Source organism: Dromiciops gliroides, chromosome 3 (genome assembly GCF_019393635.1).
Source record: "Dromiciops gliroides isolate mDroGli1 chromosome 3, mDroGli1.pri, whole genome shotgun sequence".
Taxonomy (NCBI): domain Eukaryota; kingdom Metazoa; phylum Chordata; class Mammalia; order Microbiotheria; family Microbiotheriidae; genus Dromiciops; species Dromiciops gliroides.
The window spans coordinates 563,433,907-563,458,040 of NC_057863.1; the positions used below are offsets into that span (position 1 = coordinate 563,433,907).

The 24,134-nt window shown below is 38.9% G+C and overlaps 1 protein-coding gene across 1 annotated transcript in view; it reads right to left on the reverse strand.

Annotated features, from left to right (window-relative positions):
• Positions 1 to 24,134, reverse strand: part of RAB38 (RAB38, member RAS oncogene family) — a 50,561-nt gene that overhangs the window by 14,874 nt on the left and 11,553 nt on the right. Inside the window, exon 2 of the mRNA XM_043996905.1 lies at positions 8,911 to 9,191. Within this exon, the coding sequence (XP_043852840.1) occupies positions 8,911 to 9,191 (281 nt within the window). The remainder of the gene's footprint in view (positions 1 to 8,910; positions 9,192 to 24,134) is intronic.

Here is a 24,134-nt window from a genome sequence, read left to right on the forward strand (position 1 = left end):
TGGTACATTTATAAAGTGATATATAAATGCTAAAGCCCCATTATTCTTTCCCCATTTCCTCTGGCTGGTTTTGCCCCACAGGGCTGTGACTCTGCTGATGTCTTCAGAGCTGGTGTAGAAGGGAACCCAGAGGGAATAGATCACCTTCCTTTTCATCCACAACTGCTCCGCCATCTAGTGAAGTATTGATTTCTTAGAAGAGCATGCCAGAGGGAAAATCAATATTCCATTAAACATAGTTGAGGAGGAGACCTGTAATTCATCAGCAGCCTGTCCATTGTCCTAATGTTAGGTCAGCATCCAGAAATTGAGTTAGATTGAAGAGTTCAAGGATATTTGGGAGTAATTATATTATCTGTACAATCATGTGTCTGGAAAGCAACTGATGAAAAAACCCAAGAAGCTCTGAATCTCTTTCATTGAATGAAATCATAATAATTTACACTTAGACAAAAGAAGTTTCAGTTTGCAAAGTACATTCCTCCCAACAGCTTCTGTGCAGTTAGCAGTAACAAATAACATTACCATTTTACAGATATGAAAACTGATGCCCAGAGAGGTGAACAAATGAAAAATTTGCACATGGAGACACAACTAAAAAAGAGAGCTATTCCCTGATTAGTGCAAATAAGGAATTCATATGGAGGAGATGCATCATTTTAATTTACACCACATATTTCCATGGCACTGGAATCAATGAGCATAATTTTCATATAATTATAACTTCAAATAGTGCAAAATTCAAATATCAAAATCACTTAATGGGATTCCTTGTTCACACTGACTGGTACCCAGCTGAGCTGGGACTCTTGGGGGATCTTATGACTCCAAGTCTACCCGTCCTGTAACAAAGCAGAAGCATAGAGTAAAATTGAATTTAGATGTCAAAGCATGCTTGAAGGAAAGATGTATCAGTTGGAGATTTCTACAACTCTCTGCAACACTGAACTCCTAATTTAGACGCAGCAAGCTTTAGTGAAGGAAGAAACTCTGAACCTGGAGTCAAGAAACCAACTTCTTTGTTACCTCTGCAGGCATGGACAAATTACTTCATGATATCTCTCTCAGCCTCAGTGTCCTTATCTCTAAAATGGGAAGATTAACCTAACTTTTAATAGGTATGAAGAAAACACTATAAGCTTTTAGGGCTACACCATAAAAATATAAATAATGATTAACATTATTGTATTCTGAATCCAAACCCAATGTTCTTTCCACAATTCTACTGCGCATAAGACCAGAATCTTTCTGTAATATAGGTACAGCAACCTCCAAGCAACAAAGAAAAAATCATAAAAAAGACATAACTAGGTGACTGAGCCATGGATTATCCTATTACCTTCCCCATGACTCCTCCCCCACCCACCCCCCCCCACATTTTTAATCTCTCACTCCACATGTAGGTTCCTTCCCAGCTCTCTATAATCTTATTCAGGTTCACAGAATCTTGAAAGAAAAACAAAAAAACAAACAAAACCCAATCCCTTGACCCTGACAACCCCCTTACACCACCATCTCACATCTCTCAACCTCTTAATGTCTAAGTTTCTAAAAAGTAGTATCTCTTTTTACTTCTTATATTTGTTCACCACTCTATTGAAAAATCCCTTCTAATAGCTAAATCCAGTGGTCTTAAGTCAAAAAGCATTTATGCCAGGCATTGTGCTTCTAAGGGGCAGCTAGGTGGCACAGTGCAAAAAGCACCAGCCCTGGATTCAGGAAAACCTGAGTTCAAATCCAGCCTCAGACACTTGACACTTACTAGGGGTGTGACCCCGGGCAAGTCACTTAAACCCTGTTGTCCCACACACACACAAAAAGATACTTAAAGATTATAAACTTCTGAGAACAGGGGCCATATAGTTCTTATCATTGTATCCCATAAAACACTTCATAGAAAATACACTTAATAAATGCTTGTTGAATTCAATATAATTACTTTAATTTTATTTCCGTTTTATTATGGCCCAACCATGCTACTTCCCTGATCAATAAACTTTAGTGGCTCCCTATTATACCTAGAGGGTCAGAGTATATTGGGAATTCCTTTATAAGCCTCAGTAAAGGTAAACAGATAGAATAGTGCAATGAAGGAAAGGGAGCCTTTACAAGAACCAGAAACTATGACCCTAGGACACAAGTGTTCATGGTATACTCTAGAAGGACAACAATTACACATAAACTATAGTTACTGCTTGTTATGAGAATGACCCTCTAAGATCAGTGAAGACTCTCATGGGGTTGAGGCAGTTCAGGGCACCAAACAAAGCGTAAACATCTAGCTGTGTATTTCTAAGAGAGAGGGATCTAGAAAATAAACCTGGCTTCATTCATCTTGTCCTTGGTGGCACAGCCCAGTCATCAAATCAACAAGCACTTATTAAGCAAAAGAAAGACAACAGCCTATGCCCTCTAGGAGTTTACAATCTAACTGGGGAGATGACAGGTAAACAAATAAATAGAAACCATAAAAATACAGTAAAAATTAGTGATAATCTCAGAGAGAAGATAGTAGTGGTAAGGATTACTGCAAAAGACTTCTTGCAGAAGGTGGGATTTCAGTTGAAACTTGAAAAAAATAGAGAAGACTGAGGTAAAGATTATAAACTCAGAAAAAACAGGAAGAGAAAGAAGAGTGGTCACTCAGACCTGGTGAAGCTACATTCCCCCTAAGAAATCTTGTTAAAAAGTATACCCTCCCCCCCAAAACAGAGAAGACCAGTATCCTAATAGATCTGAAACTAAAGTGCAGAATGATCTTTTTGTAAAACTTTAGAAACCAAAGAAAACTTGGAAATGTGCCTTTTTAGAATGAAAGTGCTAAATCCAAGTGTTATTCCACAGCCTTAATTTCCATTGTTTTTTTTTTCCCTCTAACTTTTATAATAGGAAGGCATTTCAAGTAGGGGAACGACAACCCAAATGATACTTGGAAAAAAACAATTTTAAAGTTTTCAATTAAGATGAAGTGGAGGGAAGAGAGCCTGGAAACACAGGGAGGGATAAGTCAAGAAGCCACTATAGTAATGGCTTAACATACATACATACATACATATATATATGTCTTAACATATATATATATAATTTGTCTACCGATATATATATATATATATATATATATATATCGGTAGACAAATTAAGTGTTCAGTTCAAGTTATGACTGAGTCCTGAAAAAGTCCACCTTTATTTTACCAAAATATATGTCAGAGGGGCAGCTAGATGGTGCAGTGGATAGAGCACTGGCCCTGGAGTCAGGAGTACCTGAGTTCAAATCTGGCCTCAGACACTTAACACTTACTAGCTGTGTGACCCTGGGCAAGTCACTTAACCCCAATTGCCTCACTAAAAAAAAAAACAAAAAAAAAAAAACCCAAAATATATGTCAGAGCTTCTTAAATGGTGGGCTATAACCCCATATGGGGTCACCTAACTGAATGTGGGGGCCATGAAAAATTTGGCAACAGCAAAATGTTATGTATACTTCATACCTGGGGTCGCATAAAAGTTTCTTGGGTGAAAAGGGGTCATGAGTGGAAACAGTTTAAGAGGTCCTGGTCTCAGTGTAACACACCTACCCCCCACCTCCACCAGTTTACAGATGAGGAAACTCAGGTACTGAGAAATTAAGTGATATGTTCATTTAACTTGTAAGTGACAAGGCCTGGATTCAAACCAAGGTCCTCTGACTCCAAAGTACAATGTACTTTCCACTATATCATGCTTCCTTTAAAATAGTTTTCAAATTAAATAACATTCTGAAAGCACAACTAAAAATCCTTTGGACACTAATTAGCTAAAGACATGAAAAGTAAAAAGCTATTAATGGTTTGAACTGCTCAACTGGGCAAGATTTCCTGGAAGACTTTCAGAAAACTATTCCAACTTTCTATACATAGCCAAAAGGGTTGAATCTCTTGTCTAACCTGATTATTGAAAGAAATGTGATATACAAACCACAGCCACTGTCACATGGAACCATCTTGAATTTTCAGTACAACAAACATCTCTGGAAAAGATATCTAAAGTGTCAGTTTCTGTCTTAGGTTTGGACCCTCTTCTCCAATTTCAAAGTCATAACTGGATCCAGGACTTTATCAACTCAACCAAAAATATGAGGTGAATTATGTCCCATGAACCTTAAACTCAATGAAAGCATCAGTTCACATAGTGAATATCAATTTTGAGGTAAAGTGGAAGGAAGGAAGGAAAGAAGGAAGAAAGGAAGGAAGGAAGGAAGGAAGGAAGGAAGGAAGGAAGGAAGGAAGGAAGGAAGGAAGGAAGGAAGGAAGGAAGGAAGGAAGGAAGGAAGGAAGGAAGGAAGGAAGGAAGGAAAGCATCTGATTGGGGCATAGTACATCTGTGCTGCAGTGTTCTAGGAATGAAGTAGGGGAGCTTTTATCTACTCTCTGGGTTTCTCAAGAGAAATGAAAGGCACAAAATGCATTCTAGGGCACAGGAAGCACGGTTATCAGCTTTTCTTGGGCCAGCTTTCATTTTGCATTCTCTGCTACTGGGCACTTCAAACTGCTCCATTTCCCTTCTTCCCTGGTTCCTATGGAATGACCAACTGGGAACTGAGGGAGTAGAGGAATAGCACACAGAGGTAAGGAGGGAGAAAGAAACACACTAATAGTTGGAAAAATCAGTGGTAACCATTCCATTTTCCAAAGAACCTAAGTTCTGAGTCAAGGAAGGATTATTCTGTTGGATTCATGAGATCCTCATGACAGTTCCAGCAGTGTATCTGGGCATGAAACTTCACAAACTATTTCACACCCAATAAAAGTGGAGGGAAACAAACTTCCTTCTTCCAAAAGTCATAAGTTATGAAAACTCCTGTGCCATTATTGAACCCCCACACTCTCTACTCCACTCCATTCTCCAGCTGAGTTGCAAATGTGGGGATAGACAAAGTTCCAGGGTGGTACTAACTAGTATTTCTGCTTCTGGAGTTGCCCAGTTCTCTGCATTTCATATGGACAGGCTGGGCCATGTGGTGGTCTTTATGTCATCAGAAGCTATGGAAACTTTAAAATTTTCAATTGGAATTTGGCCATCTCACCTCGTTGACAATATCCAAGAGGAAATGAAACATTATTAAGTAACAAAAGAGAAAATTTGCTCTATAACTCAAAAGTAAGTCAAAGATTTCATCAAAATTTGGCTCCTGATGCCGGTCCCTTGACTTTTAAAGTTCCCTTTGTAGTGAACTAATCAATTTTTGTTGCTCTGGTAAATTACTGTGGTCACTAAAAATCTATACAGTCTCAGAATTATTTCTGGTTAGTTTAGCAACCTGTGGGTTGGGGGTAGGTTTTCTGAGCCTTTCAGTTTTTATCCATGGTACTAGCTTGCCTGAAGATGGGCAAATTACTTACCCTCTACGTGAGCTAGGCAATGCTCTAAGACTATAAATTACAAAGAAGGTGCTAATCTATGTTAGTAGAGGAGACTTCTTCACCTGGGGGAAGGTGGGTTCTCTAATACTAAAATGAATTACAATACGCAGGTCAGTCCAAAGATATTAGGAATGGAAGATCCAAAACTGAACACAAAACTCCCTCAGTGGTCTAATCATGACATCTCCAAATATAATTCTGGGGCATTTAAGGTAGGCTCCATTAAACACACCTGGCCTTTGTTCATGGGCCTCCTCACAAAAATGTTAGAAATTACAGAATTTCAATGTAGTTCATTTTTCCCTCATATTCTTATCCTTGGAGCATCCCTACAATTAACCCAAATGATCTGGAAGTCTGGTGACATACTGACAAGCCATTATGTAACATCCTGGTCTTTTAATTTAGGTTAAAGAACATACCCATCCTCACTGCCATCCCCATAATAAATTTTGGTTCAGCCCTGTGATATCTGTCGAGGCAATGTTAAAACACCAGTGAACAAGGAGAGGCAGAGTGGTCCAAATATTCATGCTGTAAAAAATAACCTGAATTATAGCACCCAAAGGACATTCCAAATATAGCACAACATTGCCTGGGAGACTGAAAGTGGAAGTCGCATCTGATTGTTCATTATTCACCAGCTCATATCCCACCTCTAGTTTCCAGGACCATTGTCACACCTGAAGAAGACACCTCTCTCCCCAGACCCCTTATTGGTAGTTCACTATGTGCTACATTGTGATGCTCCTGTTGTCTTCAAGGCCCCTTAAATTTTTCAGAATTCCTGAACTTAGGACAAGTTTAAGTTTGCTCTAAGTAGGCCATATGCTCCACAAAGACAGACATCGTCTCATTATTCTTTGTATCCCTCCCCATGCCTTAGAACTCAGCTCAAAGGTTATCTAAAATTGGCATTCAATACTGGAGCACATACCATTGTGGACAGCTAGCTATCCAAAGCCAAAAGGGATCACAAAGCAAATTACGGTCATCTATTACTACTAAACTAATATGGGTATCTGGCCTTGAACAATAATACACTGTCTTCTGACTGGCTGGCTCTCTCTCTCTCAAGCCTGGAATTTTCTTCCCCCTTATCTCCGCCTCCTGGTTTCCTTCAAGTGACAGCTAAAATCCCATTTTCTATAGAAAGCCTTTCCTAATCTCCCTGCCTTTCCCCTGTTGATTATCATCTCCACCTATGTTGCATAAATCTTGTTTGTATATCATTATTTGCCTGCTGTTTTCCTCATTAGACTGAGCTCTTGAGAACAGAGACTATCTTTTGTCTTTCTTTGTATCCCTGATGCTTAGCACAGTGCATGGCAGAAATAAGTAATAAATGTTTATTGACCAACTGGCTAAATTTCATGTTGGAAGAGACCTCAGGGGCCAGCGAGTCCAACCCATACCTGACAATTTTCACTACTGCATACCCACTATACGCCACAACACCACCAATGAGAAAGAACACAATGGCCTCCTTATATCAAGCCTAAATTGTCTTCTTTAAAATTTTTACCCGTTGTTTCAAGTTCTCCCCACTGAGGCAAGACAGAACACTGCTAATCCCTTCACATTCTGATAGCCCTTGAAGACAGCTGCCATATCCTCCCTGAATATTTTCTTCCTTTCAATAAATATCCCCAGTTTCTTTAACCAATTCTTATATGGCATAGACTCAAGGCTGTTTACCATACTGGTGATCTAGTTTATCAATATCTTAAAATGAAGCGCCCAGAACTCAACACAAAAGTCGATATACAGTCTAACCATGGCAGAATATAACAGAATACTGTTAAGGAGATTAACATCTCCTTACTCTCAAAAACTGGACCACTCTCAATGTAACATAATACTATTAGGTTTTTTTTTCTATAATGTCATCTCATACCTGTTGACATAGTCACCTGCAGCACACTAGATTTTCAGATCTTTTTCTAGATGAGCCTCAATGTAATCAATACCCTCTCATTTTTGTATTTGTGAGATTAATTTATGGAAGTTAAGACCAATAATTTATTCATATCAATCCCTATTAAATTTTATCTAATTTAATTTGGCCCAACCTTCTATTTGGCAAAATCCTGACCTTGTCTCTCAGTGCATTAGCTAAGTCTCCTGTCATATGTATGCCTTCTCTGTCTTTATCCAAGTCATTGATTAAAAAAAAAAATTGTTAAATCAGAAAAGGACCACATGCAACCATTCTACTACAGGGCTCCTTCCAAACCGACCTAGAAGTATCAATGACCGTTTGAACTGGAAATTCAACCAGTTCTGGATACACCCAGCTGTCGTATTATCTAGTCCATAATTCTCCATCTTCTCCAGAGGAATAGCAAAAGAAACTTTACCAAGTGCTTACTCAAATCTTGGTAAACTATATCTACACCAATGCTTTAGCCTACCAGTGTAGTAACCCTATCAAAAATGAGGAACTTAGGTTAGCTTGGCATGCCCTATTCTTAAAGAAGTGGTGATGGCTTGTTGTGATCATTGCTTCCTTTTCTATATGTTTATCAGTCAGCCATATAATAATCAGATTGAAATTTTGCTAGAAATAAAAGTAAAGCTCACTGGCCTGTAGTCTGCATATTTTATTTTCTTCCCTTATTTCAAAAATTGGGATATTTGCCGTTTTTCAGACATAATACATGACAATGCTCCTATTTTCCATAATCTTTCAAATTTCACAAGACAGGTTCAACAATAAAAAATAATTAATCAACAAGTGTTTATTAAGAACTTATTATATGCAATGTGCTATTATGTTATATGCTATATGCTATGGACTATATGCTGGGGATATAGAGAAAAATGAAAGAGTTACTGCCCCTCAAAAAGAATCTATCATCACATCTGCCGATTCTTTCAGTACCTAAAAAATGTAATTCATCTTGCCAAGTAACTTAAATTCATTTAGGGTGTTGAAAGCTTTTTAGGTTTTTAATGTGTGTCTATATGTATTATATACAAAGCAGTGGGTAGAGTGCAGGCCTGAAGGCAGGAAGACTCATCTTCTTCAGTTCAAATCTGGCCTCAGAAACTTACTAGCTGTATGACCCTGGGCAAGTCACTTAACTCTTTTTGCTTCAGTTTTCTCATGTGTAAAATGAGCTGGAGAAGGAAATGACAAACCACTCCAATATTGTTTCCAAGAAAACTCCAAATGGGGTCATGAAAAGATTGACTAACTGAAGCACCTCAACGATAATAAAAAAAACATGTATCATAGATGCACACAACATATATGTTTGTTTTTCAAAGACACCTAAACATATCCTTTCCAAATCGACTGTATAGGTCATCAATACAATTGCCTGAAAAGTTAATACCTATTTGCAATTCTAATAGTTTTCCTCTATTTTATTCTTAAATATTCTATATCTGTTTTTTTAAGTGGAAGAACAGATTTCAGACCTCCACTTTAGGAACTGGGAAATGTGTGACTTTATTGCATCTGATGCTTAGCAAGGATTTAAGCTTTTTGAAAATTATGTTTTACCTTTGCTGATGTTTCAAACCATCCCACAAAGCCATTTTCCTTGCAGAACTGGTCCATCTTGAGTCCATTGTTGAGGAGCACATCTTTCCCCTGGTCACACTTGTTGGCTAACAGAACTGCTGACACTGGTTTGCCATTAGGGAGAGTTAATTTGGAGTCCAAGTCATTTTTCCACTTTGTCACTGCCTCGAAAGTGGCTGGCCTGGTGACATCGAAGACTATAAATGCTCCCATGGCTTCTCGGTAATAGACCCTTGTCATGTTTCCAAATCTTTCTTGGCCTGTCAGAAACAAAGCAGAGAGCACATATTTGTAATTTTGTTAGAACTGTAATTCCTGGGTTGGATCCATCTTTTGTAGACCGGCAGGTTTTCAAGGTGTGATCTACATATCAAATCTAGAAGCATATTTTTTAAAATATGAGCTGGACATAAACAGTCCATTTGCCTGTTAGTAAACACCGATAAGCATTTATTAAGCACCTATTACGTGCCACATAATGTGCTAAGCAATGAGCATACAAAGATAGGCAAATGACAAGCCCTGTGTTCGAGGAGCTCACAGTCCAGTGGGGAGAAAACATATAACTATGTACAAATGAGATACACAGAAGGTAGATGGAAGATAATCTCAGAAAGAAGATACTAGCAGTAAGGGGGATCTTCTTACAGAAGGTGCGATTCTAGCCGAGATTTGAAGGAACATCAGGGAGGTAAAGGTGAGAAGGAAGAGAATTCCAGGCAAGGAGGTCAGCCAGTGAAAATGTCCAGAGTCTGGTTCTAGTGACATATGAAGGATGGCAAGGAGGTTTGTACCACTGGATCAAAGGTACATACACATGGGAAGTATTGTGTGAGAACAGCAGATAGGTAGGAAGGGGAAAAGGTTATAAATAAAGGCTTTAAAAGACTAACAGATGATTTTCTATTTGATCCTGAAGATAACAGGGAGCCAGTAGAATTTAGTGAGTTTAGGGATGGTGGGGAAATATGACATGGTCAAACCTGAACTTTTAGGAAGATGAATTTGACAAATGAATGGAGGAATGGTCTGGAATGGAGAAAAGACTTGAGGCAGGGAGACTCCAGAAGCAGGCTATTATTACAATAATCCAGGAGATGGGAACATGCATAGGGGTAGTAGCAGTGTCAGAGGAGAGTAAGAGCCATATACAACGGATGTTTGCAATGGTAGAATGGGCAGGACTAAGCAACAGATTATATATGGGAGGTAAGAATGAGGCATGGAGGGTGACATCTAGGTTCAAGTTCGGACATCCAGCTTCACTATTTATCTTTGAGTATGTGTGTGTCTATCTATCTGATATCTATCCATATTATTTCTTATATCGTATATAGATATATTATCTCTCATATCTATCTCTGTTATCACCTATCTGTAATATCTATCATCGATCTCTCATATCTCTCTTTTATCTCTAACACTAATCTTATATCTATCTCTACCATCTCTTATGTTTCTATTATATCTCATATATATAATCTCTCATCTATCTGTCTGTCTGTCCATCCTTCCAATCATGTCAAGGAAATGTAAAGAATTAATTGTTATTTGAGGTTTTTATGCCTCAGTGTGCACTGGACTGGGGCTCTGCAAACCGCATGGTGCTCCACTCACTGGTTGTAGCCGTTGCCAGAGCTCTGGCACCTCACGTCATCACCACTCGCCAACGCCTACATGGCCCTGGCAAAATTATAATGACTGGAAGCCTAGTGAGGGCAGTCATGTGACTGTCAGAGAGGCCATCCCATTGGCTGGGGCTGTGTGGGGTGTTTCTAGGTTTAGGGGAGGAGAATGGGGCATTTTAGGTGGAAGCTGGGAAGCAACAGTTCTGTTGCGTATTTTCAGCTGATTCCTGGGCGGTGGTATTTTTGAGGTATTATAATTTCCCTTTCCCCATTTTATTTTCTTTCCCTTGATCCTACTGATTCTGTTTGTGGGTTTTTTTTTTTTAAGTTCGTTCTTGTTAAAATAAATCTTGTTCTGTTTTGAGGGAGGCTGCCGGTCTCCTTCCTTGCCCCAATATTGCAGCGAGCCGCTTAGCTAGCACTCCCCAATTAAAAATTGGTCTGCACAGAAACAACTATCTTTTCTGGAGAATTTGGAAGGGAAGAAGTATTAGCCTTTCCATCAGGCTTCTGTTCCAGTTTATCTTTGTGATCCAACTTGCACACAAGAATAATGGAATCCCAGGCTGCTTATGAATTCATATGACCTACCTGGGATGTGAAAAGCCAAGGTTCCCAAGCCAATTCACAAAATATTAATAAATGCCTAGTATATTCAAGACACCATGGTCACAAATCATGAATTTTCAGAGAAAAAATGCACATGAAAAATTATATTGTCCTGCCTCCTCGTGTCAAAGATGCTGAACTTTCTTGGCAATGACCCAGCCAAGGCCACCCAGATAGAAATTAGAAGAACTGGGCTTCAAAAACAGTTCTCTGCGGCTCCAAATCCAGTTGCCTTTCCATAACACCTTTCCTCCCCCTACCCAGGTTAAGTGTTGGATCTCCATCATTTGTGCCATAACTCAAAACCAGAAATCTAATCAGGCTAGTAAAGAGTGAAGGAGGTTAGGGCAGCTAGGTGGCGCAGTGGATAGAGTACTGACCCTGGATTCAGGAGGACCTGAGTTCAAATCCGGCCTCAGACACTTACTAGCTGTGTGACCCTGGGCAAGTCACTTAACCCCAATTGCCTCACTAAAAAAGAGTGAAGGAGGTCTGATAGTTGTTTATTACTTGTAGATGATTCTATCTCCCACCTGCATGCTTTTGCATAGGTGGATCCCTCCCTCCTATAATTCACTCCCTCGTCATCTCTGCCTTTTAGAATCCCTGGGTTCCTTCAAAGAACAGCATGTGGGCCACCTCCTGCACAAAGGCTTTTCCTGATGATAACAGTTTTATTTTTTCAACCCACTTGGTATTGTGTTGTTGTATTTACTTATCTGTGTACATTCTATGCCCCCTTCCCAGAAAAATCAATCAATAAACTTTTATTAAGCACTATGTGCCAAGCACTATAGGACTCCTTCAGTATAAATACTATTTCATTATGTTTAACGTAATTATACGTGTATAACCTATATCAGATGGCTTGCTGTCTTGGGGAAGAGGGAGAGAGAAAAATTTGGAACTCAAAATCGTAAAAAAAAATTAATGTTGAAAACCATCTTTACATGTAATTGGAAAAAATAAAATACTATTAAGGAAAAATAAAGACCATTTCATCATTTTGTTTCTAAATCCTTAGTTTTGTCATTGTTCAATTATGTCTGACTCTTTGTGACCCCCATTTGGGGTTTTCTTGGCAGAGAAACTGGAATGGTTTTCTTTTTCCTTCCCCAGCTCATTTTATAGATAAGGAAATTGAGGCAAACAGGGTTAAGTGACTTGCCCAAGGTCACACAGCTAGTTATTATCTAAGGCCAGATTTGAACTCAGGAAGATAAGTCTTCCTGACTCCAAGCCTGGTACTCGATCTATCGTGCCACCTAGCTGCCCCCTATATCCTCAGCACCTAGCACAATACCCTGCATGCAGTAGGTGAATAATAAATGCATTTGAAATATGATGAACAGGGGGCAGCTAGGTGGCATAGTGGATAAAGCACCAGACCTGGATTCAGAAGGACCTGAGTTAAAATTTGACCTCAGACAGTTAACACTTAGTAGTTGTGTGACCCTGGGCAAGTCACTTAACCCTCCTTGCCCTGTAAAAAAAAAAAGAATATCAAAATACGATGAACTAAACCAACATACTATGGTTAACAAGGCAATATGCTTCAAAATGCCATATTCAGAGAAGAGAACTGTGAGGCGAGCACATGACATGATGGTCCTGGCAAACTTTACTGCAAGGCCTGTAACACAAAAGTAATATTTTTATTTCTGTATTTTTTAGTGTTGTCAATCAATGAACTGAAAAGTATGCAGGGATAGAGGAGGTGAAAGAGGAATTCATTCATATGACCCATAACCCCTCAAATGAACTTCTACCTTTTCCAAATTAGTTTGAGGTTTGTGAGTATGTGTGTGTGTCTGTGTGTTGAAGTAACACACTGGTTTCCTTTGATAAAGTTCATCGTGGTTGTGACATTTCAGGAAAAACGTACAGTCATTCAGAACTCTAATTGCTTCTGGGCTTTTTAATGGTCTTATGATCCATTTCCGTGAACTAATCAGATGAGGGGCTAAGTCATGTGTTACTCAATAATCTCCTTGTGAGGAGGTTTTTCACTTTAGAGTAAGGTGGCCTTTGAGAAGAAAGATTGTGTTTCATAGCATAAGTCTTATAACTTATTGTTTTTTCAGATTGTGAGAATCAAATGCCCATCTCTGTGTTCATATTCACGTACATGCAGGGAAGTAAAGGATATGGGGAAAGGGAAGTATAGGAAGAGGGATCATTTATTTGGGGGGAAAAGTAGTTGTATATTGAGGTCACTGGGATGGCTGTCTGAAGTTTGTCTTTCAAGTTTTTCAACAAAGAGGTTACACTCAGACCATAGACAGCATGGATACTCATACTTGGCATCACAGGTTTAGAATACAAAAGGATTTCTGAAGTCAATTGGCCTATCCCTTGCATTTTATACCTGGGCAAACTAAGGCTCAGGTGAAGTGACTGGGTCAAGGTCAAAGACATAATGGGTAGCAGCAGAACCAAGGGGATTTAAACTCAGGTGCATCCCACTTTGTCCTATCTACCATCATTTCAATTCAACAATTTAGTCAGTCAATAAACATTTAAACAATTAAGCCCCTACTATGTGCCAGTACCAATATGTGCAAGGTATGATTCCAGGTTCTGGTGGGGAAAAAAATGAAACAATCACCACACTCAAAGAACTCTTGTTACACCATTAAGCAGATTCCTCTCTTTTTTTTTGTCTGAAAAATTAAGTTATAATAAAAAGGACAATATGGCCCTTTTGTCATTCATTTTCTATGTGCAGGTAAAGATTTGAAGCAGATTATGCTGATTATTTTGGGGAGGGGAGCCCAACGTAAAAGGAGTTAAAAAATACAGGGACTTTTATTTTGCACTAGGTATCTTTACTGATCAAAATCATTGCACAACGATCCATTCTACCCATGTAGACACAAGCTATGCTTATGTCTACATGGGCCATGACAAATGATAAAACAATGAAAATAGCATTGGCTTCAGATTTTGTTTCATGAAGGTAAAGTGTTTAATCATAAAAATATACTTTAAAGAGTACACACTTCAGGGGGCAGCTAGGTGGCACAGTGGATAGAGCACTAGCCCTGGATTCAGGAGAATCTGAGTTCAAATCCAGCCTCAGACACTTGACAGTTACTAGCTGTGTGACCCTGGGCAAGCCACTTAACCCTCATTGCCCTGAAAAAACAAAACAAAACAAAACAAAAAGAGTACACACTTCAAAATGGTGGGCTTACTCTCATTTCTCTTCATCCTTTTTGATGCAAAGTATATAAAAGAATGTATAGTAAAAATCCAAGTTAAAATGATCTTTCAAAAGAATTTAAATAAATTTGTAATTTTTAATTAGAGCATGAAGTTAATTTTTGACAGCTTATAATTATGTTTTAAAATGCTTTGTTATCTTTCACCTAGGTATCTCAAAGTACTTTAATAATTAATGCTTAGGAGGCCGCTAGGTGGCGCAATGGATAAAGCGCTGGCCCTGGATTCAGGAGGACCTGAGTTCAAATCCAACCTCAGATACTTGACACTTACTAGCAGTGTGACCCTTGGCAAGTCAACCCTTACTGCACTGCAAAAACAAAACAAAACAAAACAATAATAATTAATTCTTATTCCACTGGGAGATGATTCCCCTTTTTAAGCCCCTCCCTATTCCATTCTAAAGGCACAGGGAAGTTGTGATTTTTCAAAAGGTACATGCCTAATTAGACGCAAAGGTGAAATTAGAATTCTAGGTGCTAGAGGCTTGTTCTTATTTCAGATTTCTAAAAGAAAATAAAATCTTTAGAAGCTTTACTAGAGTTACAACTTTTCTTTATAGCAAGTACAGGGAATATAATTTCTATATCCTTATATTCTAATATTAAACAACATATTCATCTCTATTAATATAATTATGAAATATTATTAACTGTGAACTTTACTGCTTTAGTGATGTCTAGCATATTTGTGAAAATGCTGAATAATGAAAGAAGAAGGAGTAGGAAAACTAAAAATGATAGAATAAGCAAAGAACTAAGAGTTAGGAGTAATGCATTCAAAACTAGTTCCCAACCCTTAGCTGTGTGATCCTGGGTTGTCATGAAGAAAGTAACTTCTAAACCATAAAGGGCCACAGAAATGTCAGTCATTAATTTTGAGTTGGAATGATATGGACAACATGGTATGGGGTACTACTAGTCTTGGACTTAGAAAGGTCTGGGTTCAAATCAAACATTTATAAAGTGCTTACTAGGGGGCGGCTAGGTGGCACAGTGGATAAAGCACCGGCCCTGGATTCAGGAGTACCTGAGTTCAAATCCGGCCTCAGACACTTGACACTTACCAGCTGTGTGACCCTGGGCAAGTCACTTAACCCCCATTGCCCCGCCCCCCAAAAATAAATAAATAAAGTGCTTACTATGTGCCAGGTACTGTGCTAAGCAGTGGGGGTGCAAATAAAAGCAAAATTAAATAGATCGTTTTAGAGGTGTAGTGAAAAGCTGAGTTGTCTATTAATAATAGCTTTAAAAATATATTGAATATGTATCAGAGATTTCAAAGAGAATTTTAAAAGATTTTAAATAGATACATGCACACCCTTTTAGCTTAAAAGAAGTAGGAATGGCATAGTAGATAGAATGATGGCTTTGGAGCCTGGGAGGGCCATTGGGATCCCTCTACCGCCCCCCCCCAATCATTAAAGGACCCTAGCTGTCAATAATCAACAAGCATTTATTAAGTGCTAGTTACTATGCTCCCTCCAGGTACCATGCTGAGCAGTGGGGATGGAAAGACAAAGTAAAATAAATAGGTTTAGATGAGATGTGTAGTGAGTTTCTGGAATTTCCCTAAAACTAATAAAATTACAGATCCTGGTATAATTTAAGATCTATTTATTGAATAAGCATTTATTATATATCAAGTGTATAGCAGGCACTGTTTTAAGTGTTGGAATAAAAAAACCGAAATCATCCCTGATTTTGAGATTACAATCTATTAGGAGAAAATAGTATATATACAAAAAAGTTAAATACAAGAGGTAAAAAAATTCAATGGGAAAGGTTTTTAATAAAATTGGCCTTATTTTACTTTGTCCTTGCATACTGGAAGCAATGGAATTATAGACAGAAACTGACCTAGATTTCTCCAGTCTGATCTACTGTGTAGTGATTACTCTATTCTTTGTGGGTAGGGAGGAGGTGGTCTGGGGATTTGGATGAAAATCCAACAAAAGGAGACTGATAAAAGGGCAGTCTGAGAGGAAGGAGGAAAAATCAGGTCAAAATAACCTCACAAAATCCCAAAGAAGAGCGATTGTCTAGAAGGAGGGCATGGGACGGGTCAAGAAGGATGAGGACTGAGAAAAGATGGTCAGATTTGGAAATTAAGAGATCCCTGGTAACCTTGGAAAGAGCAGTTTCTATTAAATGATAAGGTTGGAAGCCAGAATGTGAAGGTGTTGATAAGTGAGTGGGAGGTGAGAAAATGAACACTCATTGTAGAAATATTTTTCTAGGACTTGGACTGTGGAGGAAAAGAGAGATGTAAGACAACAGCTCCCAGAAATGGTAGTATCCAGTGAAGATTTATTAAGGACATTTGTTAGGAGTAGGAAGGAGCCAAAGAATAAGGAGAGAAGCAGTAAATGAAGGGGCTAGTTATCATAGAGGATGGGAAGGGATGGGGCCAAGGACACAAAGAGAGGGTTTATAAGGAAAAGAGACATTTCTTTGTCTGGGAAGAAAGGAAAGGAGGAGAGGGTGGGCAGGTGACATATGGTAATCTGAAGGAGGAGATGAGCGGGATCCTGAGGGATAGCCTCAGTTTTTTTAGAATTGAAGTTCACTACCAAAAGGGAATAGAGGGGCAGCTAGGTGGCACAGTGGATAGAACACTGGCCCTGGATACAGGAGGGTCTGAGTTCAAATCTGACCTCAGACACTTAACATTTACTAGCTCTGTGACCCTAGGCAAGTCACTTTAACCCCAATTACCTCACAAAAAAAAAAGAAAAGAAAAGAAAAAAGGAATAGAGAGGGTAGGTGTGGGTGACATGAGAGAAGAGAATACTTGAAACAGACACCTAGGGGAATGAAAGGGAAAGTAGTCAATCAGTCAAGGAAGAGTAAAAGGATATGGCAAAAAGCACTAAGGGCCTAGTTGAGTTTACTTAAATTTGATCTGGACCTAGTCAGTATAACAATAATAAAGGCAGGGGGGCAGCTAGGTGGTGCAGTGGATAAAGCACTGGCCCTGGATTCAAGAGAACCTGAGTTCAAATCCAGCCTCAGACACTTGACACTTACTAGCTGTGTGACCCTAGGCAAGTTATTTAACCCTCATTGCACCCCCCCCACACACACACACACACAAAACAACAACAACAACAACAAAAAAATGTGTAAGACCTTTGGAAGTTGAGTGACTTCTCCAGGGTCACAAAGTCAGTAGGTTTCTGCTCTTCCAAATCTGCCCTACTCCAAGGCCGGCTCTCTAGCCACCACAACAAGCTGCCTTAAATAATTCTCTAACCAATCAGAATTGGTAAACCATCAGTGCAAAGGTTGAGTTTCATAGATTTAGAGATGCTAGATCCTTCAGAGATCAACTAATGCAATCCTACCATTTTACAGATGAGGAAATTGAAGCCTAGAAGGGCTTAGTTATTTATTAAAGTTCACGAAGTCAGTTTAGTAGCAAAGCCAGAATTCAATTCTTGTTCTTTCTGACTTAAAAGCCACAATTCTTCCCATTGTAACATACTGTTAATACTTGGTTTCAGCTCGAAAACTACAGATTTGTGTCTCATTGGAAATGATGGGTTTATTTTAAAAAACAAAGTACAAATATGAGCACTAGCAGACCTAAACCAGGTCACACCAAGTGTCTCTGAATAATTATGTGCAGTTGAATCCTTACTTCTCTCTCAAAATGCAAACATGTAAAGTAAATCGCTCATTGTTTCAAAATATCATATGTATATACCATTCGAAGAATGAACCTTCCATCCCCTCTTATGCTATGAAAATGCATTATTTGCATTAGATTTCAAGATGCATTAAGTTTGTATTAGACAATGTGAGAGTACTTCATGTAGGAAAAATGCCAAGCAGAGTCTTCAAGGGCTAGTGATGAAATCATTTTGATTCTCTCAAGTTTTTTCACTTCAGCCTACATTCATGTGGGGAGGTTCATAGGAAGTAAATCAACTTTTTCATCACTTTTCAGGATAAGGTGGTAATAGGCAAAGCTTACAAGATAATTAAATGGTAAACCCAAAGGTGAACAGAGAAAGGTAAACATTTAATGGACAGATACAGGCTGCTGTTGTCACTGCTGATACCTGATCATTCATTCATTCATTCATTCATTCATTCATTCATTGCTTAAGATTTTTTTCCATCCTAACTACAATATTTTCTTACATGTGCTTTTATATCTGATTGCTTCGACCAGCCCCTTTAAGTAAGTATAGTTATCTACCAAAGACTGGGGGTTAATCCCCTGTTCTTTTTTCACTGTATGGCCTTCTCAGATCTTATCATTTTCATGATTCCTATTATCAGCTCTATGCTCCCAAACCTACACTCCTGTACCATTTCTCCTTAGATGTGGTTCTCTGTTTCCAAACCCTACAAGACAGCTCTACTATGATGTCTGAATCATCACTCCAAACTCAGCCTGTCCAACTGGTCTCCCTGAAACCCTTCCAACTGTGCTAATTTCTGTCACTACTCCCATCATTCTTTCATTGCCAAGGTGAGCAGCACTTCATCTCTCTCCTTCATCCAATATTACCAAATCTTCATGTTCCACAAGTAATGGAAGTAGGCCTTAAACTCAGGTTTTCTAATTCTAAGACCCAGGTTCTCTCTACTATAGCAATCTTCTACTTTTATTATAGCAGATCTTCATTACTACCAGTCAACAAATATGTAATAAGTTCCTATAATGTGTCAGACACTAACAATACAAAGACAAAAATAAGAAATGCCTCATTTTGAGGACCTTACATACAAGGAAGGGAAGACAATATTCACAAAGAGATTGTTGTTGTTGTTGTTGTTGAGTTGTATCAGTGGTGTCTGGATTTTCATGATACCATTTGTGGTTTTCTTGGCAAAGATGCTGGAGTGGTTTGCCATTTACTTCTCCAGCTCATTTTACAGATGAAGAACTGAGGCAAAGAGGGCGAAGTGCCTTGCCCAGGGTCACTCGACTAGTAAATGTCTGAGGCCAGATTTTAACTCATGAACATGAGTCTTCCTGATTCCAAGCCCAGTGTTCTATCCACTGTGCCACCTAGCTGCCCCACTTACAGATAGATAGATAGATAGATAGATAGATAGATAGATAGATAGATAGATAGATAGATAGATAGATCATACATACATACATGCATGTATGCATGCATAGAGATAAATATATAGATATAAGGTGATTCTGAAAGTAGGGCAGTGGTAGATCTGCTGACCAGGACAGGCTTCATGTAGGTGCTTGAGTTAGCCTTGCAGAAAATGATGGTTCCTGCAAGATAAAGGCAATGGATTCTAGGCACAAGATGTCACCAATGCATGAAGATCAAGTATCATTTTTGAGGAACAGAAAGAAGTCCAATTTAACTGGGCCATAGTGAACATAAAGGGGAGCAATATGTAAGCAAACTGAATAGGTAGGAAAGGGCCAGGGTTTTTTAAAGGCTAAAAATGCCAAACAGGAATTTATATTTGATTCTGGAGGCAATAGAGTGCCCCTGCATTTATCAAATAAGGTCTCAGCATATTCAGACTTAGAGTAGGCAGGAGGTGATAAGGTCCTGAACTAGGGTGGTAACAAGGTGAGTGGAGAGAAGGGAGCAGATGAAAGAGATGTTGTGGACAAAAACATGACCAGGCTTAGTAACTAGCTAGATTTGGGGGGGGGGCGGTGAGTGAGAGGGAGGATTGAGTGGGAACCTAGGTGACAAGGAAGATGGTGGATTCCTTAGAACAACTGTGGAGTCTGGAAGAGGGATAAGTTTGCAAGGAAACACAACGAGGGCTGTTTTAGACCCTTTGGAGATTGAAACTTCTCCTGGACCAACGGCCTGAAATGTCTGGTAGGCCCTTGGTGATAAGGGACCAGAGCTCTGGAGAGAGACCTTGAATCTGGTCTGCTGGCCATTCATTCTCCATTGAATCCTATCTAGCGCTATTGAAAGAAAGCTCCCTGAGCCATTCATACAATGAAGCTGCTCCCTCTTAGCACATGTCAGTAAAAGTAATTCATTTACGCCCAGGAGCTGTGCCTACAAAGAAACATTTCTCACTTATTGTGTATTCCTAACCCATGCATTTAGTATCTTAATCTGCTCTTTCACTCTCTAACAAAAAACAACAACAATCCATCCTGAAAAACTGATTGTGAGCAGTCTCTATCGATCTGCTCTAATGAAAAAAGTCCTGGAATGAGAGTCAGGAGACTTGGATTCTTGTCTTGGCTCTGACCCCAACTCCCTGACTGACCTTAAGCTAGTCACACCACACCACTGTTTCCTCGTCTGGAAAATGAGGAGGAACCATATGGTGTCCCTTAAAGTGCCTTCCATGGCTCTAAGCCTAGGATGTCAGCCCCTTAGAGCAGTATTCCTCTCAGTCTCATTCTCTCAGGAATTTAATGGGTTATCAAAAAAAGGAGACTTTCTAAAAAAGGTTTTGAAAAATATTCACAGAGTACTTCATTGATAGCCTTTTAAAAAAGGAATGAGGAGTGATATTAGAAGTAGATAATAAGAATTAAGCTATGATTTTAGGAAAGCATTCATTATATATACATACATATATACATGTACATACACAAATACATGCACACATACACACACACACACACACACACATACCATCTTTCTTGGTGTTTCCATTTAATCCAAAGCAGATGTAAGGAAATAATAATAATCACTTTTAAGTTTAATGTTTTCAAAACGCTTTCCTCACACATAGTGCAAGTATTATTACACCTATTATAAAGATGGAAACCCTGAGGCTCAGAGAAAGAAGTTAGATAATTTGCTGGTGGATGCCAGTTGCCAAAACTTGAACCCTGGACTCCTGAATCTAGGTCCAGTGCTCTTTCCACTGCATAACTTCTTCTCTATAGAGGATCAATTAGTTTCTAGCTACAAAGTCTTTTGGATGATAATCTGAGCTAATTGAGTGAACATGCATTTATTAAGTGCTTAGTATAGTGTGTACATCTTTGAGTCTTCTGGCTGTGGCTGGGGCCCACACTCTAGGATTAGAGGCTTTGGCTCACACTGCCAATGAACAATTGGGCAGAATGGAATATGAAGAAATTTAATAGGGGTAAATATAAGTAATGTCTCACGTTTGGGTCAAAAAAATCAAGTAGCTAAGCATGAGTCTATATGAAATATATCTCGCGGTCCTATTGAATTTAATGTTCAATACAAATCAACAGCATGCTATGGTAGCCAAGAAAGCTAATATGATCTTGGGCTACATTAATAAAGGTATACGTTCAGTTGTTTCAGTTGTGTCCGACTCTTCATGACCCCATTTGCAGTTTTCTTGGCAAAAATACTGGAGTAGCTTGCCATTTCCTTTTTCAGCTCATTTTACAGATGAGGAAACTGAGGCAAGCAGGGGTAAGTGACTTACCCAGGGTCACATAGCTAGTCAGGCTAGTAAGCGTCTGAGGCTAGATTTCAACTCAGGAAGATGAGTCTTCCTGACTCCAGACCCAACACTCTATCCACTGGGCCACCTAGCAGGCACCATGCCAATTTATAGTTGTTTACATGCTGTATGCCACTCTAGAATACAAGGTCGTTGAGAGCAGGGACTGTCTTTTACCTTTCTTTGGCTCCCCAGGACTTAGCACCATGCATGACATATTGTACATACTTAATATTAAATGTTTATGGACTGGCTGACTGGTCCTACAAGCCAAAAATTAGAGCCAGTGAGAGTGGATACTGCAAATTTAGGTTTAAGTCAAGGAAAAGCTGTCGAACAAATAGAGTCCTCCAGAATAGGAATGAGCTACATCAGAAGGCAGTGGGGTTGAACCTTAGTGAAGGGTACTGGGTGAAGTCTGTATCTTTTGTCAGGTGTGTGACCACTAAGATTCCTTCCTTCCATCTCTGAGATTTTGTGGATCTGTAAAATCTTCACTCTGGCCCCTTGTGCATGACTCCACCTCACTAAACTATGATGCTGCTCCTCAGTGAAAGAGGGGAGGTTTTCTACTTAACTGAATAAACCTGATTCTATCAAAGAAACCACTGTCTGTATTGATACATTTTTTGGCTCAACTATTTTCCTTAAGCAGGATACAAAGAGGAAAAGGGTTTCCAACAGATCACAGGTTTTTTGAGACCAGGACACTTGATTGTATTCAAAATTCATCTGTAAGATAACTGATCACAGTCCTCCATAGCTCCTCATTTCTCTGTATAGGGAAAAGGGGAGGGACTGGACCTGTGATTTTTAGAAGAGGGAGTTGAACCTAGGTTTTCTGGGATCCAAGCTCAGGTCTCTAGCCACCATATACAGAGTAAGCGGCAAGCACAGGTTGAGACTGACTATCAGAAAAAACTCATTCCTTAAAGAAGGTAGAGATAGCACCTCCACTGCTTTTTTCACACATGCTTTCCAGTGTATCAAAATTAATTCTGTAGGACACATAATAATGCCTCATTTCTACAAAATCACAGAATCTTCAAATTGCAAGGGAATTCAGAGCCTTATATAAATCATGACCGTCATCTATAATATCCCCATCAAAGACCACTAGTGGTGGGGAATTCATTACTTCTCTCCAACATTCTGCACACTCCAGACAACCTATTCCATTTTTGGACAACTCTCATTGATACGAAATTTTTTTCTTTATGCTGGCCTACGACCAGTTTCCCTGTAATTATCAATTGCCGTTATTAATAATATGTTATATTATGTATTTAATTAGTGAACCTACTCCCTTAATATAGATATGTTATATTCTCTATTCCAGATAGCTTTTTCTTATTGTTTTTCATATACCCCATAGCACCTAATTCAATATAAAGTAAATATTAGGAGTCTTTCATCAACTTAATAAAAATAGATCAGAAAGCAGTGTTGAATAGTGGGACTCCCCGCCATGTACTCTTTGACCCAGTGACACTGGCCTCTTGGCTGATCTTCAAACAAGACATTCCATCTCTCAGCTCTGGGCATTTTCTCTTGTTGTCCCCTGTCTGGAATGTTCTCTCTCCTCATCTCTGCCTACTGGCTTTCCTAGTTCCTTCAAGTCCCAACTAAAATCCCATATTCTATAGGAAGCCTTTCCCAACTTCTTTTAATTCTAGTGCTTTCCCTGTCTTAATTATTTCCTATTTATCCTGGATGTTGCTTATTTGTATATGTTTGTTGTCTGTTAGATTGTGAGCTCCTTGAGGGCAGGGATTGTCTTTTTTTTTCTTTTTGTAACTCCAATACTTAGAGCAGTGCCTGGCACAAAGTTGGCACTTAATGTTTGTTGATTGAATGAATGAATGAATGAATGAATACTAGACCAGGAGTAAGGAGAGATTTTGGTATTTTAAATTCTTACTAGCTGTATGGCCATATTTATTATACTGACCATACCTGGAATGTATTCCCTCCTTGTGTCCACCCCCTAGCTTCCCTAGCTTTCTTCTGATATCAGCTAAAACCCAAAGTCATTGTGAGGATCAAATGAGATAATATTTATAAGTCTTACAAGTCTGTCACATAATAGGTGCTTAATAAATGCTGATTTCCTTCCTTGAAGCAATAAAGTATTATTATTTTGCCATTCCGACTGTAAAAACTAAATAAGTACAGTGGCTTAATAATAGAGGCTACAAGATTGTGGCACACTCTGAATTTCCACTAGTATTGCTCATCTATGAAAACAGACTACTTCCCTTCCCAGGAGGCAATTGGGAAACTGTAAGTAGTCTATTTTCATCGCCTGTCCTTATACTAATTCTCTCCAATGCAAACTCAAGTT